Source organism: Lissotriton vulgaris, chromosome 8 (assembly GCF_964263255.1).
Source record: "Lissotriton vulgaris chromosome 8, aLisVul1.2, whole genome shotgun sequence".
NCBI lineage: Eukaryota > Metazoa > Chordata > Amphibia > Caudata > Salamandridae > Lissotriton > Lissotriton vulgaris.
In genome coordinates this window covers 1,117,324,845-1,117,344,557 of record NC_141696.1, presented here as the reverse complement: position 1 = coordinate 1,117,344,557, position 19,713 = coordinate 1,117,324,845, and the positions used below count along the sequence as shown (strand labels likewise).

Below are 19,713 nucleotides of genomic sequence, written 5' to 3'. Positions count from 1 at the left end.
CTGGGGGGGGGGGGCAGAGGGGGGGAAGGGTGTGGCTGGACGTCCACTACGATAAGTTACCACGGACTTGTCCGGACAGGACACGGCTGGGACAATTTCTCGGAAGAAGTTGGGGGTTTGGGGGGGCGGGGGGGGGGAGGGAGGGAGGGGAGTTGGGGTGCCGAATGGGGGGTGGGAGGAGGGGGAGTTGGGGAACGAGGGGGTCGGGAGTTGGGTAGGGGAGGGGGAAGGTACAGTCCGTTCAGTGTTCTTGAGCTTTCCACGATGGCCCGATGGGGAGTCACGGCCAGTTGAGGCCCACAGGCCCCCCCCGATACACAGGATTCACTGCATGTTTCATTCTGTCTTGACTCTGGATGGCAACCCTTAAGGTAGTGACCCTTAATGTTAAGGGACTTAATAACCCTGTCAAAAGAAGAGCAGTTCTGTCCTTGCTAGAGAACACACAGGCTGACATTTGTCTTCTACAGGAGACTCACTCGCTTGCGCGAGACTGCCATAGATTAAGATCCCGTACATTTCCCACGCAGTTCTTTTCCTCGTCCAGCACCAAGACGGCGGGGGTGGCGATCTTAGTGTCGAACTCTTTTAGAGGGGAGGTCCTCCACAAATTTGCGGAACAAAAGGGGAGACTATTAGCGCACAGATTCAAATTAGGGGCACTGACATTTACCATTGGTTCAATTTACTGTCCGAATGAACATCAGGATAGCTTTTTACAGTCTGCATTAGTGGACATAACAGCATCCCCGGACAGGCACATTATTTTGGGTGGAGATTTAAATATGGTGGTAGACTCAGCTATAGATAGATCGGCACAGCGCTCACCACAGACAGGGGAAATGTCACAAGCAGTTAAATCCCAACTGGTGGACCTGGATCTTCATGACCTTTGACGCCACCTACACCCCACGGATCGAGATTACTCCTTTTACTCTCACGCACACAAAACCTACGCGAGGCTGGATCACCTCATAGTTACCGGGCCGGGATTTAGCTACGACATCGGAGGTGGGGTTCTTATCTTTATCGGATCACGCACCGGTCTCGGGGAGCTTTTCTCTGCCGGCTGACCGGGCCCCCCGGGGGGTCTGGCGCCTCAGAGACGCTCTGTTACACAAGAAAACTGTCGTGCAAAAGGTTACGGAGGTGATGAACAAGTTACTTACCTTCGGTAACGATATATCTGTAAGAAACATTAGTTAGTGTTAGATTCCTTACCTTAGAATATCCCCAGGCGTCAGTCTGGATCCGGAAACTTTTGCGTAGCAGTACCCCTGCGCGTCGGTAGGCGTCGTCTGCAGGCGTCCCCTGCGGCTCCGCGTCCGTCGTCGGCGTCGTGCGCCGTGATGACGTCGCTGGAGTATATAGACGCCGCCTCCGCGCGCTGACGTCAGTTCTTTGCACACAGCTTTTCCGCGCCAGGAGACGCAGAGCCATGAGAGAACCAACACTGGTGCCATGTAAAAACTAGGGCCCTGAAAGGGATGACCTTAACCCTAGGTATCAGTTCGCAGAACGGGGAGGATGGGTGGGTTCGGTAAGGAATCTAACACTAACTAATGTTTCTTACAGATATATCGTTACCGAAGGTAAGTAACTTGTTCATCTGAAAGAAACACGTTAGTGTTAGATTCCTTACCTTAGAATACATACCCCAGCAATACCAACCCCGGTGGTGGGTCTGCGAACCAATACAAAACTACACCAGAAAGTCCTGGAGGACAGAACGGCCAAAGAAGCCATCCCTCCGGACTTGACTGTCCAGGCAGTAGTGCCTCGCAAAGGTGTGCAGCGAGGCCCACGTAGCCGCCTGGCAAATGTCCTGCAAGGGGACTCCCCGGCCCAGGGCAGTAGTAGCCGCCGTGGCCCGAGTGGAATGGGCCCTCAGCCCAACAGGAGGCTCCTTCCGAGCCAAAGAGTAGCACGCTTTGATGCAGAGGACGACCCATCGAGAGATGGTTCGTTTACAAACCGCCCGTCCCTTCTTCGCACCCACGTAGCCAACAAACAGTTGGTCATCCACCCGGAACTGGCGTGTGCGATCCATGTAAAATGAAAGCGCACGTTTTGGGTCCAGACGATGGAGCCGCTCTTCATCCATTGAAGGATGCGGAGGCGGGAAGAAGGAAGGGAGGGTGATGGACTGCCCGATGTGAAAGACCGAAACAACCTTGGGCAGGAAAGAAGGTCTAGTCCTCAGAACCACCTTGTCAGGATGAATGGACAGGAAAGGAGGTTGGACAGAAAGAGCCTGGAGCTCACTCACCCTCCTGGCAGAGGTGATGGCAACCAGGAAAGCCGTCTTTAAAGTCAGGAGACGGAGAGGGCAAGAATGAAGGGGCTCAAAGGGAGCACACATCAGGAAAGTTAGAACCAGGTTCAAATCCCACTGAGGCATCACAAACGGAACAGGTGGAAACATGTGAGTGATGCCTTTCAAGAATCGAGTTACAATCGGGGATTTGAACAAAGAAGGCTGATCAGGAAGCCTCAAAAAGGCTGAAAGGGCAGAAAGGTAGCCCTTGATAGTGCCCAGAGCAGAGCCCTGCTGGGCAAGAGAAAGAAGAAACAGAAGAACCTCCGAAAGAGGGGCAGAAAGAGGGTCCACAGCCTTTGCTGTGCACCATGCCACAAATCTGTTCCACCGACAGGCGTATACCGACTTAGTGGAGGGACGCCTGGCTGCCAGAATAACATCACAGACTTCAGGAGGCAAGTCAAATGGCCTCAACTGCCGCCGCTCAATCTCCAAGCATGGAGGTGGAGACTGGACAGGTTCGGGTGGAGGACCGTCCCCTGCTGCTGCGACAGAAGGTCCTCCTGAAGGGGCAGGCGGATCGGGGGACCGACTGACATGCTGAGTAGCTCGGGATACCAGTACCTTCGAGCCCAGTCCGGAGCCACAAGGATAACTTGGGCCCGGTCGCGCCTGATCTTCTTCAGCACTCTGGGCAGAAGTGGTATAGGCGGAAAGGCGTATAACAGACCGCAACTCCACTCGCGCCGAAAGGCGTCGCCGTGCGAGTGCCGTCTTGGAAACTCCAACGCGCAGAACTGATGACATTGCGCGTTCTCTTCTGTGGCGAATAGATCTAACCAAGGCTCTCCCCATTGCAGAAAGATGCCTTGCGCCACGTCCGAGTTCAGACGCCATTCGTGATCCATCGAGCACCGACGGCTGAGTTCGTCCGCCCTGGCGTTCAGAGAACCTGCCAGGTGTTGAACCGTCAGAGTCACGCCCTGACGTTCCAGCCATTGCCAGAGGCGCAGAGCCTCCTGGCAAAGGGTCCACGACCCCACTCCGCCCTGTTTGTTGCAGTACCACATGGCGGTGGTGTTGTCGGTGAACACCTGCACTACACTCCCGTTGACAAAGGGGAGGAATGCCTTCAGTGCCAGACGAATCGCCCGCAGCTCCAACAGATTGATATGGAGCCGGGACTCCGCCGGAGACCAGATGCCTCTGATCTCTGCCTCTCCCAAGTGGCCACCCCAGCCCTGGAGGGACGCGTCCGTCACGACAACGTGCTCCGGTTGGGGAAGGGAGAGGGACTTGCCCCTGACCCAATCGCGGTCCGTAAGCCACCACTGCAGTTGTCTCGCAGTGCCCTCCGAGATCAAGACGTGGTCGGACAAGTTGCCCTGATGCTGGGCCCACTGAAACTTCAGGTCCCACTGCAGAGCCCGCATCCGCCACCTGGCGTGATGCACCAGAAGGATGCAGGAAGCCATCAGTCCCAGCAGCCGCAGCGTCAACCTGACCGAGACTCGGGATAGCGGCTGAAAGATGGGAATCAAAGCCTGAATATCCCGAACCCGCCGTTCCGGAGGATAAACCCGAAACTGCGCCGAGTCCAGAACCGCTCCGATGAAAAGGAGCTTTTGAGAGGGACACAGGTGTGATTTCGGCACGTTGATGGAGAACCCCAGGTCGTGCAAGAGGTCTGCCGTCATCTGAAGGTGGTGGACGACTGTTTGGGGCAAGCCCGCCTTCAACAACCAATCGTCTAGGTAGGGGAAGACTGAAACCCCCAACCTGCGCAGATGGGCTGCGACCACCGCCATCACCTTTGTGAACACCCGTGGGGCGCTGGTAAGGCCGAAGGGGAGCACGATAAACTGAAAGTGCCCCAGGCCTACCGTGAACCGCAGGTAACGCCGGTGGGCCGGCAGGACGGGGATGTGAAAATAGGCGTCCTGCAAGTCCAACGCTACCATCCAGTCTTGTGGGTCTAGAGCAGCCAAGACCTGAGCTAACGTCAACATCTTGAACTTCTCCTTCCTGAGGAAGCCGTTGACGTTCCTTAGATCCAAGATAGGACGTAGGCCCCCCTTGTCCTTCTTGGGCACCAGAAAGTAGTGGGAATAGCAACCACGCCCTACTTCTGGCCCAGGAACGCGCTCGATGGCCCCCTTGGCCAAGAGGGCCGTAACTTCCTCCTGCAGAAGTGCCAAGTGGTCCCCCGACACACGGTGGGGTGGTTCTGCGGTGGCATGGCTGGAGGAGAGGTCTCGAAGGGGAGGGAGTAGCCCCTTCGGACGATTTGCAGCACCCACCTGTCCGAAGTGATCGCGCGCCAGTGAGCGTGGTGATGGCGAACCCTGCCACCCACTGGCGTCACATGGGGCCGAAAGCACGGACTAGGAGGATTTTGGGGTAGATGCTGCGGGGGAAGGTGTGGTCTGACCCCGCCGTTGTCCCCGACCGCCACCACGGCGGTTTCCACGGCCGCCACCGCGTTGGAAGGATTGTTGCGGCGCGTGGCTGGCAGCACGTGTGGGGGCGCCCCTTCCTTGGCCACGAAAGGGACGAAACGAACCCGTTTGCTGACGCTGGGTCGAGAGACCCAAGGACTTGGCCGTGACCCTGGAGTCCTTGAAGCGTTCCAGCGCGTGGTCCGCCTTGTCACCGAACAGGTGACAGCCATCAAACGGCATGTCCATCAATGTATTCTGGACATCAGCCGAAAAATTGGCGGATCTCAGCCAGGCGTGGCGACGAATCGCCACCGTCGTCGACATAGCTCTGCCCAGCGAGTCGGTCGTATCAAGACCACACCGTATTGAATATTTCGCTGCATCCCGGCCCTCAGCCACAGCTTGACCGAGTTTTGCCCGCACCTCCATGGGGCATTCTGGCAGCAGTTCCGCGACCGTATCCCACACAGAGTGGGTGTAGCGGCCCAAGAGGCAAGCGGTGTTGCAAGACCGCAGGCCCAAACTAATGGACGAGAAGACCTTTTTGCCAAACTGGTCATACCTCTTGGATTCCCGGTCGGGCGGGGCCGACGGGAATGCGGACTGGGAGGTCGAGGCCTGGATCACCAGACTCTCAGGAGTGGGGTGGGTAGACAGGTACTTGGGGTCGTCCGGACAAGGACGGTGGCGCCTGGCCACGTTCCGATCAACAGGCGCACCTGAAGCGGGCCTGGACCACGTGCCCAACAGAACGTCTGACAAGGCTTCATTAAACGGCAGCAGTGGCTCCTGTGGGCATGACTGCGGTTTGAAGACCTCGGTGAGGATGTTAGGCCTCACGGCCGCGACGGGGAGCTCAAGGTGTAAGGCCTTGGCAGCCCTCATCAGCACCACAGAATAGGCAGCTCCCTCCACCGATGCCACGGAAGGAGGAGAGATCAAACCAGGGTTAGGAGAGTCGTCCAAACCACTGGCATCCCCCAAGTCACCTGTCCAGTCCGGGTCATACTGGCACTCGCGTGACAGAGGGTCCTCGGACCCCTCCCAACCTTCACCGTACTCCTCATCCTCTCCGTATTCGGAGTCAACGATGAAGACCGGCTCCTCGGGGTTCATGGGCCCCATCGGCGCCGGGACCGGCGTCGAGCGACGCCCGTCCGGCGCCGTGTCCGGCGTCGGAGAAGGTAAGGGGACGGCGCCGCCCGGAGCCGGCGCCGGAACCCCACCGCCGGCCGGAGCCGGCACTGGAGAACCGGCGCCGCGCGGGGGCGGCGTCGGGGGTAACCCCGATGGCAACGGCGCCGGGGAGGCCGGAAGACCAGCCGGCGCCGATCCCGAAGGCCCTTGCGGCGCCGGGGTCGGAGCCGTCGGCGGCGCCGGGGCCGGAGCACCCGACGGCGCCGAGGCAGGGACACCCGAACCGCCAGGGCCCCCAGACGGTAGCACTGGGCCCGAAGGCGCCGTAGGCCCCGTCGGAGAAGCGAGCGCCCTCATGGCCATGAGGAACGCCTCGATCTCCTCAGGCGTCGCGCCATGCCCAGGGACCGGAGGGTATGAGGCAGGCCGCGCCGGCGACTCTCGCGGAGCCGCGGGGTTGGGGTCACCCGAGCCCCCGGCCGCATCGCGCGAGCGTCGGGGGGAGTCGGGGGTACGATGACGACGCCCCGACTTCTTGTGCTTCCTACCTGACGAGCCTGACGAGTGGTGTCGACTTCCGGAACGCTCGGCGCGGCTCCGCGACCGCTCCCTCGAACGCTCTCTCGACCTCCGGCCGGACCGGGACCGCTCCCGGTCCCGACGTGGGGCCGACACCCGGAGCTCCAGTAGCTTGCGGGACCGCTCCCGCCTAGCCTTGTTGGTGAGGGCCCGGCAGTCGACACAGGAGTCCACGTCGTGGTCGGGGCCCAGACACCGGAGACAGAGGCGGTGATGGTCCGTGACCGACATCGTGCGCTCACAGTCATCGCAATTCTTGAACCCAGGCATCCTATCAGGCACAATAAGAGAAAAAACAATCGAAAAACTTGGTCAAAGACCGGAGTACTGCTCTTCAGATCTGCATCCACTGGCGCGGAAAAAAGAAGAACTGACGTCAGCGCGCGGAGGCGGCGTCTATATACTCCAGCGACGTCATCACGGCGCACGACGCCGACGACTGACGCGGAGCCGCAGGGGACGCCTGCAGACGACGCCTACCGACGCGCAGGGGTACTGCTACGCAAAAGTTTCCGGATCCAGACTGACGCCTGGGGATATTCTAAGGTAAGGAATCTAACACTAACATGTTTCTTTCAGATCAGGGACTTCCAAACACATAATAAGGCAGATACCTCGGTGGCGACGCAGTGGGCCGCACTTAAAGCAGTGGTCAGAGGTGAATTTATCGCGATTTCTTCGGCAGAGAACAGGGAACGGAGGCAGAAACGGGATGAGCTCACCCAAAAAGTTAGGGAATTGGAAGAGGTGCACCGCCGTACGGGGGCCCCCAGGATTTGGAAACAGCTGAAGGCAGCGAGAAAGCTCCTGTCATCCATGGACATGGACAGGGCAGAATAAACAGCACTTCGACTGAAACACGCTTACTACACGGGGGAGACCAGTGTGGCCGCCTTTTGGCGAATAAACTCAGGGTGGCCAATGAACGTCATCGGGTGAAGGAGATTGTGATGGGGAATGACGGACTGGTCACGGGGGACGACCAGATGCTGAGGCCTTCTGCCGATTTTACGCGGACCTATACACCGGGGAGAGTCTGCGGAGCAGGAGTTGGAAGACTACCTGGACTCAGTCACACTCCCATCCCTAGAACCATCTCAAACGGAGTATCTCGAGAGGGAGATACGGGTCGAGGAAGTGATTGCTGCCAACTCCAGGCTTAAACATGGGAAGGCCCCCGGCCCGGATGGCTACACAGCGCTCTTCTATAGGACATTCAGTGTCACGTTGGCCCCTATACTAGCTAAATTGTTTAACTCCTTCTCCGAGCCGGGGGCAATCCCTCCGGATCTCCTACAGGCCTCGATCTCGGTTATCCCTAAACCAGGGAAGGACCGGACCCAATGCAGCTCGTACCGCCCGATCTCCCTTCTGAACGTGGACTTGAAACTGTACATAGGTATTCTGGCGGCACGCTTAGCGCTTCACTTACCGGGCCTGGTGGACCAGGCTGGCTTTGTCCCTGGGAGGCAGACGGTGGACAACACCAAGAGGGTGGTGCATGTTCTGGAGAAGGCCTCCCGGATTCCTGGAGAGAGAATGCTCCTTTCGGTAGATGCTGAAAAGGCGTTTGACCGAGTGTACTGGCCCTATTTGGAACGGGTTATGACGAGGATGGGCATAGGTGAGAAATATCGCACCCTGGTTTTTAACTGTAACGGGTTCCCGTCGGCGGTGGTGCGGGTGAATGGCTGGGGCTCTCGGAGGTTTGGCATCGAACGCGGCACCAGACAGGGCTGCCCCCTGTCCCCACTCCTTTTCGCTATATATATGGAGCCACTCGCTCAGAGGCTCCAGCAGAATCCGGACGCCACTGGAGTGAAGATGGGGGGATATGTTCATACGGTCAGCCTCTATGCGGACGATGTGATTCTGAACTTGGAGGAGCCGAAGCGTGCACTGCCTGCGTGTATCAGCGAATTGGAGGCTTTCTCACGGGTTGCTGGATTCAAAATGAATATGGGCAAATCGACAGCACTGGACATCTCCCTGACTCCTGCAACACGGCGGGAGTTGCAGGGCCTCTTCCCCATGCATTGGTCGGCTCACCAGGTCAAGTACTTGGGTATCCTGTTGGCACCTACGTTGCAGGCTATGGTGACAACCAATTATACGGCTTTGACTGGAAAGATTAAAGAGGAACTGGGGAGGTGGAGCAAAGGTTTGATATCGTGGCTCGGGAGAGTGGCAGCGGTTAAAATGACGGTTCTCCCTCAGATACTATATCTATTTCGGGCCCTGCCGCTACACCCGCCTAAGGGCTGGTTTCAGCAGACACAATCGTTCCTATCCCGTTTTATTTGGCAAGGCCGCAAGCCACGAATGAGGAGAGTTCTCTCCACGTTGGCACCGGAATCTGGGGGGCTGGGAGTCCCAGACTTACGCAAGTATTTTCAAGCGGCGCAGCTTCGATATCTGGTTGAATGGAGCCGATGGGAGTCGGACAAGCATTGGTTATTCCAAGATCAGGCGGTAGCGGGCCGCCCTTTACAAGAGGTGCCCTTTTTGCGTAGGACTCACCGCCCTCCGAATCTCTACGCGTCTTATGTAACGCGGGTCCCGCTGAGGGTGTGGGACACTACTAGCACTGCACATGAGCTTACCACGTCCCCCCTCCTCGTTTACACCTATTGCAAACAACCCGGATTTCACACCAGGGGTTGCCCAGAGGGCTTTCGCACACTGGCCGGCTGCTGGTTGTAGGTCACTTTTCCATGTGTACGGGCCGGACGGAGTTCTCCTTTCCAGACGCTTAAGGAAGAGTATGGTTTAGCTGAGACAGATAGGATGCGCTACTGGCAGGTGCGACACTGGGCCTAGCAACCACAGGTGCGTGAGCTAGCAGATAGGAAACTATTGCCATATGAGAGGTGGCTAGTGACGCGGTCTTCGGACGCTAAGCTCATCACAGATCTTTATAAACTATTACAGCCTCCCCCCTCACACTTTCATAATCCAGGTAGGGAACGCTGGAACAGAGAGCAGGGAAGAACGTTGAGCCATAAGGAGTGGGATCAGATTTCATACCGCGCACGACACTCTGCATACCATGTAGGGCTTACTGAAACTTTTACTAAGGTGTCTACGTACTGGTACTACACCCCGGAGTGGTTACACGAGATGGATAGACATATCGATAATACTTGCTGGCGAGAATGTGGGCATCTGGGCACATTGACACATGTCCTGCGGGAGTGCCCGGTGTTGAGCCTTTATTGGAAGGAGGTGCTAGATGAGATTGACACTCTATTTGAGATAGAGTTGCCCCGCTTTCCAGCATATGTCCTGCTGGGCTTGCCCAACGGGCTGATGTACCCATTGAAATCTCGTAGGGGCAGACAAATTGCAATAGCACTGGGCTTCGCCGTTCAGAACATTCTAATACATTGGCGGACCACCACTGTTCCATCTATCACGGGCTGGTTACAAAGGCTGTGGCATGTCCTGGGCATGGAAAAACTATCACTGATGATGGCCGGGGAGGTAGAGCAATTTAGGGAGTTGTGGCAGCCCTTCCATGCATTACTGGCCACCGAATTTAGGGAGCTGACCTGTCCGAGGTACTTGAGGCTCTTGAGATTGACACCACCGGTAGACTTCGCTGCTCAATAATCACTGGTTAGATAGAGTTTGGAGATAGTGGGGGGGGGCTGAGCTCAGTAGGCTTAGCTAAGACTGGGAGGGGGGTGGGGAACAAGAAGGGGGTGGGGGGGAACTGTTTCTTTAAAAAGGGGAAGGGCACAGACACTTTATTTCTACCTCAGGGTGTTATCTAATGTAATGTTGATGGACGAGGAGCCCACGCAGCCTCTACTGCACTTGCGGGACACCTAGCATTTTCTTGAAGATGGGCTCCCGGGATTGCAGCACAATGTCATTGCCTGAATGTCTTTCTTTTTGTTATGTGTACCCTTTCAATAAAATACTTTAAACATAAAAAAGGATGGACGGGTTCTGAGCACAACCTTTTCCGGATGGACAGACAGAAAAGGAGGTTTATAAAAAGAGTCTGGAGCTCACTCACTCTCCTAACGGAGGTGATGACAATCAGGAAAGCAGTCTTCAAGGTTAATAGACGTAGAGGACAGTTGTGAAGAGGCTCAAAGGGAACGCACATCAAATATGTAAGTTATGAATAAATAAACCAAATGCATCACAAAAGGAATAGGGGGGAAAAGGTGAGTAATGTCTTTGAGGAACCTATTTACAACAGGGGACTTGAAAAGAGAGGGCTGATCAGGTAGCCAGAGAAAGGCCGAAATAGTTGAAAGGTAGGCCTTGATAGTGCCCAGAGCAGAGCCCTGTTGGGCCAAAGAAAGAAGGAACAATAGAACCTCTGAAAGAGGGGCAGATAGGGGATCCACAGCCTTTGCTGTGCACCATGCCACAAATTAGTCCCACCTGGAGGCGTATACCAACTTAGTGGAGGGATGCCTGGCTGCCAGAATGACATCACAGACTTCAGGAGGAAAGTCGAAAGGAATCACCTGCCACCGCTCAATCCCCAAGCAAAGAGGTGGGGATTGGACAGGTTCGGGTAGAGGACGGTCCCCTGCTGCTGCGACAGAAGATCCTCCGAAGAGGCAATCGGATCGGTGGATAGATGGTCATACTGAGTAGCTCAGGATAGCAATTCTTCTAGCCCAGTCCGGAGCCACATGAATGACTTGGGCCTGGTCGCGCCTGATCTTCTTCAGCACTCTGGACAGAAGTGGTATAGGCGGAAAGGCGTACAATAGACTGCAACTCCACATGAGACGAAAAGCGTTGCCGAGCGAGTGCCGCCTTGGAAATTCCAACGTGCGTTCTCTTCGGTGGCGAATATATATCTAACCAAGGCTCTCCCCACTGTCGAAAGAGACCTTGCACAAAGTCCGAGTGAAGACGCCATTTGTGATCCATCATGTACCTGCGGCTGAGTTCGTCCGCCCTGGCTTTCAGTGAACCTGCCAGGTGTTGAACCACCTGGGTAATGCCCTGATGTTCCAGCCTTGTCTACAGGAGCAGAGCCTCCTGACAGAGGGTCCACGACCCGACCCCGCCCTGTTTGTTGCAGTACCACATGGCGGTGGTGTGGTCTGAACACCTGCACTACTCTCACCTTGACAGAGGGTAGGAATGCCTTCAGTGCACGTCGGATCGCTCGAAGCTCCAGAAGACTGAAATGGAGCCAGTACTTCGCCGGAGACCAGAGGCCTCTGATCTCCACCTCTCCTATGTGGCCGCCCCATCCCAGGAGTGACGCATCCATCACCACTGTATGCTCTGGTTGGGGAAGGGAGAGGGATCTGCATTTGACCCAATGCCAGTTTGTGAGCCACCACTGCAGCTGTTGTGCAGTGCCCTCTGAGATCTGGACGTAATTGGACAGGCTCCCCTGATGATACACTCACTGGAACTTCAGGTCCCACTGCAGAGCCCGCATATGACATCTGGCATGAGTGACCAGCAGGATGCAGGAGGCGATGAGGCCCAGAAGCCTCAGGGTCATCCTGACCGAAACCCAGGATAGAGCCTAAAAGATCCTAATCAGAGCCTGAATATCCTGGACTAGCCATTCGGGAGGATAGACCCGAAAGAGCATCGGGATCCAGAACTGCTCTGATGAAATGGAGCTTCTGAGAAGGAACCAGGTGCGATTTCGGCACATTGATGGAGAACCCCAGCAAATGCAGGAGGTCGGCTGTAGTCTGGCGGTGGGAGAAGACTGCCTGGGGCGATCTCATCATCAACAGCCAGTCGTCGAGATTGAAGAAGACTGGAACCGCTGATCGGCGCAGATGAGCTCCGACCACCGCCATCACCTTCGTGAACACCCGGGGGTGCTGGTAAGGTCAAAGGGAAGCACAGTAAACTGAAAGTGCTCATGGCCTACCATAAACCGCAGGTTACGCCGGTGGGCCCGCAGGACGGGAACATGGAAATATGCGTCCTGCAGATCCAACGCTACCATCCAGTCTCCAGGGTCGAGGGCAGACAAGACCTGAGCCAGAGTTAGCATCTTGAACTTCTCCTTCCAGAGGAAGCGATTGAAGTTCCGGAGGTCTAAGATAGGACGCGGGCCCTTGTCCTTCTTTGGCATCAGAAAGTAGTGGGAGTAAAAACCACAACCTACTTCTGGCGCAGGAAGGCGCTCAATGGCCCCCTAGGCCAAGTGACCCCCCACATGCGGTGGTACTGGGGTAGCATGGCTGGAGGGGTAGTGTCGAAGGGGAGGGAGTAGCCTCCTAGGACTATTTGTAAAACCCACCTGTCCGTAGTGATGGTGCGCCAGTGGGGGAGGTGATGGCGAATCCTGCCGCCTGCTGGTGTTTGATGGGCATGAAAAACTGGACTAGGAAGGTTTTGAGGCAGTGGTGGCGGGGGTAGAGGTGGACTGAAAAGAAATGAATGAAAATGAATGAAATGGAATGAAAAAGGGTTTTATTAAGCGCGGCTGCTGCCCTGAGGCGTCCAGGCACTGACCCGCACGCTGGCCCCCTGACCCACCTTGGTGGGTTCCACGTCTGCGCTGAGACTATTGCTGCGCAGGCCTGTGGCTCTGAAGCAAATGTGTCGGGAGCGAAAAGCAGAAGACAGAGGAGGTCGGGTGGCCGAAGGGCCCAGGGACTTGGCCGTAGCCCATGAGTCCTTAAAACGCTCCAACACACTATCTACCTTTCCGCCAAAAAGGTGAATACCATCAAAGAGCATGTCCATGAGAGTGTTCTGGACATCCCCAGAGAAGCCAGTAGTCCTCAGCCAGGTTTAGCGACGGAGCGCCACTGTCGTGGCAATTGCTCTGCCCAGCGAGTCGGCGGTGTCAAGGCCACATCGAATTGTGAACTTGGCTGCATCTCTCTCTTCAGCAATAGACTGAGAGAGCACTGTCTGGGCCTCCTCTGGACATTGAGTCAGCACTTGCGCCACCGTAACCTACACAGAGTGGGAATAACGGCCCAAGATGCATGCAGTGTTCACAGACAGCAGGCCTGAATTGGCAGAGGAAAAAAATCTTCTTCCGCAACTGTTCCAGCCTCTTGGACTCCCATTCCGGGGGTGTAGTAGGGAATGCGCTTTGGGACGTGGAGGCTTGGACAACCTCTCTCAGGGGTGGGGTGTTGGGAGAGGAAAGGGGGTCGCCCGGGCCGGACGTTGGGCCACGTTCCTATCCACAGGAGCCCCTGTTTTGGGCCAGGACCAGGTGCCCAAAAGAACGTCAAAGTGAATCATTAAAAGGCAGCAGTGACTCCGCAGAGGTAGCCGCCGGCTGAAACACTTCTGTCAGGAGGTGAGTCGTGACGGCCACGGTAGGGAGTTTGAGGTGGAGAGACTCTGCCGCCCTACGCACCACCACAGCGTAGCTTGCACCCTTCTCCGTAGCCACGGTAGGAGGATATAGCATGACAAGGTCAGGATAGGTGTCAAGACCACTGGCATCCCCCAATTCTTCTGCCCAGTCCGGGTCATACTCACACTGGGCTGTGAGAGGGTCCTCAGACCCCTCCCAGTCCTCCCCTTCCTCTGAAGGCTGAAACAGTCCGAAAATAAGGAGGCTGGACATAGGGGTAGAAAGGCCCCATCAGCGTCTGAATCAGCGTTGAGCAATGCAGTGTCCACATCGGGGCTGAAACCGGGGACGACATCGTCTGGGGCCACGGTTGACGTCAGTGGAGGCGTCACTAGGTCAACTGGCGTCAACCAGGATCCAGGTCTGAATCCTTGCGGGCCGGGTGACGCCGGAGCCACTGACAATGCAGAGCGAGGGTCCCCAATCGGGCCGACGGGGCCCAAAGGCAGGCCCGACGGGGCTAGACGGCCCAAAGAGGCGGACCATGGCTGACAGAAATTCCTGCAGCTGGGCCGGAGTCGCCGACGGACCCAGGAAGGGTGGGTAGGCAGACAGCGACTGCGTAGGCTCTGCTGGAGCTGCGGGGGTGGAACCACCCGCTCCCCCAGCTACGACGGTGAGGGTAAGTCGGAAAGCGATGGCGCTTCTTCGACTTGTTGTGCTTTGTCTTACCTGACCCCGATTAAGAATACTTTGATTCCGACGATCAATGGTGATGCCTCCGCGACCGGTCCCTCGACCTCCCACGGGACCGGGACCTTGAACGGCGCGGAGTCGACTGCCGGACTTGCAGCAACTTCCGGGACTGCTCCCGCAAAGTCTTCAGCGCCATGGCCCGGCAGTCGGGGCACGACTTGGGGTCGTGGTCACGTCTCAGGCAGTAGAGACACCCGCGGTGCGGTTCCGTGACCAACATCATACGATGACAGTCCCTGCAGGACTTGAAACCGGGCATCCCTACGGCACCAGGAGTCGATCGACTAGAAAAAACAGAAACAAAAGACTCGAAAAAGTGACTGGGGGTACTGCTCTCTCCGGATCTGCACTTGTTGGCGCGGAAAATAAAAGAACTGACGTCAGCGCGTGAGAGCGGTGTCTAAGTAGCTGCCGCAACATCATCTAGGCGACCACGACACCAACGACAGATGCAAAGCCGCACTACGCCACCTTCCGACGCGTAGGGGTACTGCTGACGAAAGCTTTCCTGATCCAGTCTGATGCTGGGGGTAATTACAAGGTAAGGAATCTATTCCTAGGTGTTTCTTTCAGATATCATTTAGTTCAAATTGCGTCATCGCATCTGCAATAGTATGGGCCGACGCAGTTATACGCCTTTCTGGTCCTCCCGATCTGTCTAGATGTGTGTTCAGTAAACATTTAAAATCGCCTCTCCAAATTTGAATTCCCCCGTATAGCTTTTCATCTTTTCTGTACGTGAAGCAAAGAATGTCGGGTTATCATAATTAGGGCCATAGACATTAACTAGAATCAGGTCTAAACCCTTCCCCTTGCATCGTGAGATAACATACCTGCCCTCCTGATCAGAGTTGAGTGGCTCAAGTTTGAGATTAAATTTAGGATTCACCCAAGTGATCACCTCTCTCGCATGTGTAGTGAAGCCCGCCCCATGTGTTGTCCCCAGTAGACTTCTGCTGCGGAACATGCTGCTATTCAAGGGCAAGTGTAACAATGCAACGTCTATCCTATGTCTCAGCAAGTATGCCATTACCTTCCTTAATTTGCTATGATCATTGAGGCCCCGGACATTCGAAGTCAAGACCCTCAGCCTACTGTGTGTGTCCATGGTGCACGTACTATCAGCCGACATCATAGAAACTGTATGTTCATTTGTAGAATAGACTGCGAAGAATGACTGAAATCAAAGCTACACCTGTCCTGTCTAAATATTGCAACACTAAAAACTCTGCAGTGCGTTAGTCTCAGTTCTCCTCCTCCCCTATCCACGCCAAGCTTCCCCCAACTTTGCAATGGCGAAATCCCCCCACAAAACCCCCAAATATCATAACAAATGCACATCTAACAGTGTTATTTCAGCAATCATTGAGGTTAGACCAAAGTTGTGGTGCACATGTGTGCGGATGTTGCCTTCCCCTGCTGTAACTTAACTTTGTTAGGCTAACTGCCCATTACCGTCCGCCATCAAGTCAATCTACTGCATTAGGAATCAATTCAACTATCTTGATCATGTCCCATAATAACGTTTAAGGTGCTCCACCCGTCCCATTACAAATCTTACAACCTAGCAACACTCATAGCACAGTATAAGTTTTCCAAGCCCTCCTGTAAGCTGTATCCCAGCCCTCGCCTTAATTTCCACAGCAGAGCATGCCACATCCTACACTTTCTCGAGGCACCCCATCTTTTCTGGCAGTCTGGATAGGTCGCGTGCTAGTCCTGTTCCTCTAGACTGCCTCCATTCACTCCCTCCAAACTGTTCTGCTCCGGGCTTATTCGCCGCTCCTTTGACCACTCCTTCAGGGCTTTCTGCAGCCCTTTAGGGTCTGTGAAAATCCTGGGTTTTCCCTGCCTGTTTACACGCAACATCGCTGGGTACAACATGGCATAGTCAATATTTTGGTCCCGCAGCCAATGCTTAAGTGGTGCAAATTGCCTGCGTGACTCCTGCACTGGGATCGTGAAGTCTGGGTACAGGGTGATAGCAGACCTCTCAAATTGCAATGTCTGCTTCTCCCGCACTACTCTCAGGGCTGCGTCTCGGTCCCTGTAATTTAGAAGCTTAGCAATAATAGGCCTTGGTGGAGGCCCTGGAGCAGGTCTTGAACAGAGAGTCCAGTTTTGGAGCAATAGCAGACTGACTGTCCTGCAGGCTTTTCTGCATGGCTGCGAGCATGACACGGATATCTCCCTCCACCTGCTCTGGTGTCTCCTCTTGAGCACTGTGGCCCCCCTCAGAGGTATTCTCTCTGGTCCTGGACCTCCATGGCTCACAGTTGAGCTTTGGCTGAGCTTTATCAACTTTACCCATTGTGGGTGAGTGAGGTCGGCTGTAGCAATACACCCTAATGCTGTGCAAAAGTTGGCAGACAAATCTCCCCACTGGCTTTTAAGAGCCTATTCTTCCCAGTTAAGTTACCGCCACAAAGGAGCTCCAGTCAGTACGTCACAGGGTCCCCAAAATCAGAGTGGCCTGCGTCCCAGCCAAATCCGCTCCTATGTTTGTATTACGTACTGTATCACCAAGGACCCAGACAAGGTGTTGCTGGGTTGAAATGCATTGAAAGGTGGAGTGGTTAACTTCATGGCACCTCGCAAGATGATGAGTTGATTACGTCTACAAGAAACACAGGGTTTTGAACAGACAGGAGGACGTGTACTTGGTGCGGGCGAGACACAGGCAGGCAGCAACCTTAAATGCTCCTTCAATGTCAGTGTTGACCTGCCAGAATGGTTGCTAAGAAACCTGAGTGCCAACAAACAAAAGTTAAGTAGTGCCCAGTTGCTTTCTGGCCATAGTCAGATAGTGGGAAACAAAGTAGTTAAAAGCTGAGAAATGAAAAATTATAAAACATATGGCTGCAGCAATGAAGTGTGCCACTTCAATAAAACAACAAGTTAAAAGTAAGTTTGTTGGAGTAAGCGAGGGCCTCTAGACCTGCAAGTAAAAAAAAGGGTGCTTAAGAAAGCATCCAAGAGCAAAAGCATGCCTTTAATGAAACCCCTGGAGTTGCGTTTGCAGTGGCCTTAAATGCTTCTTCACTGACAGTGTTGACCAGGCCAGGTGGCTGCTAAGCAAGACTGAGCACCAATGAATAAGGAAGAACAAGTGGCAAATTGAAAGTTAGATAACCCAGTTGATCCTTCTGTGCACAGCAATCTCCAAAATTACAGCAATAGCATTTGAGTACACAATCCAGCAAGTCATACCTGGATATTGAAAAAATAAAGGGACAAACCTGACAACAGATGCTCAATAGAGGTAGAATTTTGTTTCAGAAATTCGTCATTAAAATGCTCCAGGTCTTTGTTCACAAATATTTTCTGCATTTCTTGGGTTAAAACCTTGCTTACAATTTCAGGAAGATTACTGTGATCCGTCACTGCAATGAGAAAACAGGTTCATATTCATATCACTTCCCATGATAGTTAACCACTCAAGTTATATAGCTGGCAATGATCTAGAAGTATGGATAACAGAGTGAATATAAAAAACGATTCAAGTTAAAGACAGTTAACACGAGCAGAAGAAAAATGGGATGCTGCAAAATAAGTGATTTTAAATTCCTAACTTACCACTCTTTGAAAATCTTATCAAGCATTCATGAAGCCATGGGTTGTTGCGGTCAATAGCAAAAGCTCTTTTGACAGACTGCAACATCAGTAAAAACTTTCCTGTCAAAGTAAAAAAAAAAACCTTCAGTTAAGAGTTGATTTGAATCCAATGTGTCATAAAATGGTATTCTCTTCATCAATGATAGGTTTTATAAGGGTTCACAAAATAATCAAATCATCAATTTAATTTTAAACTTGACTATTTGCTAACAAGGAAGTGCGATATTAATTTCAGAAAACCAACACACTCTTAACTTATCTAAATGTACTTTCTTCCAGGTTCTTCAATACAAACATTTCCCAGCTCCACAAAAGTAATTCAACAACAAAAAACATAGCCAAAGTAGTAGGAACCCATGTGAGTGGTAATAAAATATAAACAATTACATCTTCAAACACAATGGATTAATGTTTCATGTGAACACAAAGATGTGTGTAACCTCAATACTCAAACTGAAAAGAAAGAGGTTTAATACTCGGATTTTTCATAGAGGAGGGATGTTCACTATAACTTTTTTGTATTAGATAAAATATAGAAATCTTTTTTTTGCTGATCATTGTCAATTCCTGAGCCTAATGCTTTTTGCAGAGAGCGTCCTTTGAAGATAGCTGGGAGAGATCAGAGAGGAGCTAGGTAAAAGGAATGTTAAATATTTTGCCTTTCTATAATATGTACACCAGATAACAGTATTATTGAATTAGCGGGTAAATTTAGTACAAATTCCAACAATTTTCTCATAAATTCCAAATTGTAACAGATAGAAGAAATGAAGTATCAAAGAGAGGCCAGTGAAATTAAAGTGAGTGGAGTGATATTAAGTAACTTGTTGGTCTCTTTCAATACTCCTACTCTGGGGACTGTTGAGAGACAACAACAACTATGGTGGAAAGAGCATTAACATTTTGCTCTTTTCCCTATTTGCAATAATACCTTTCTCTTATGAGTTCTGCAGGTAATAATCGGGGGTGCAGGAATACCCTAGTAATATAATATGTGTTGCAAAACAAGGAATCTTGATTTTTTTCCAAATGCAAATATATTACCTCACAAAGGTTTAGCGGTGGAAGCTGCCAGGCCTATGAAAAAATTCTGCATGGTTTGTAATGCCAATGTGGGAGCAAAGTCCTTTTTGCACCAAGCCAGCATTCAAGGGAAAATCAGACTGAGAGCCTTCAGTGTAATTTCATAGCAATGCCCAAGATGATAGACTCAGGTGAATACGTTACTTACCTTCGGTGATGCTCTTTGAGGTAGAGACTATATTAACACAGATTCTTCACCTTTTGAATACTTCCCTAGGAGTCAGACATGAAATGGAAATATTTTCAGCAGTAGCCCTGCACACCAGCTGGTGGCACCACTGACTGTGCCAACTTGCTGAATGTGATGTGCACCGTCCTATAAAGAATATATGATTATACCACGATTTCAATTACCACGTATGGCTTTACCACGTGAATTTTACATCGCAAGTGGCTTTACCACGCTGGTATTTACAACGTAGGATTTTACTACGCGTAGAAACGTCTTACCTGCACGTCTTTCTCTACGAGCCCTTACTTCCATCCTCCATGGAAACAAGCGTCAAAACACGTATACCAAAATAAAAAAAGGACTGCTTTTTTGACGTACACGGCACGTCTTTGGGGGAGGC

At 53.2% G+C, this 19,713-nt stretch overlaps 1 protein-coding gene across 1 annotated transcript in view; it reads right to left on the bottom strand.

The window, feature by feature from the left end:
- Positions 1-19,713, bottom strand: part of NAA16 (N-alpha-acetyltransferase 16, NatA auxiliary subunit) — a 772,708-nt gene that overhangs the window by 47,292 nt on the left and 705,703 nt on the right. The window contains exons 17-18 of the mRNA XM_086934938.1: positions 18,020-18,118; positions 17,683-17,826 (exon numbers count right to left, since the gene is read on the bottom strand). Coding sequence (XP_086791064.1) covers positions 17,683-17,826; positions 18,020-18,118 — 243 coding nt within the window. The remainder of the gene's footprint in view (positions 1-17,682; positions 17,827-18,019; positions 18,119-19,713) is intronic.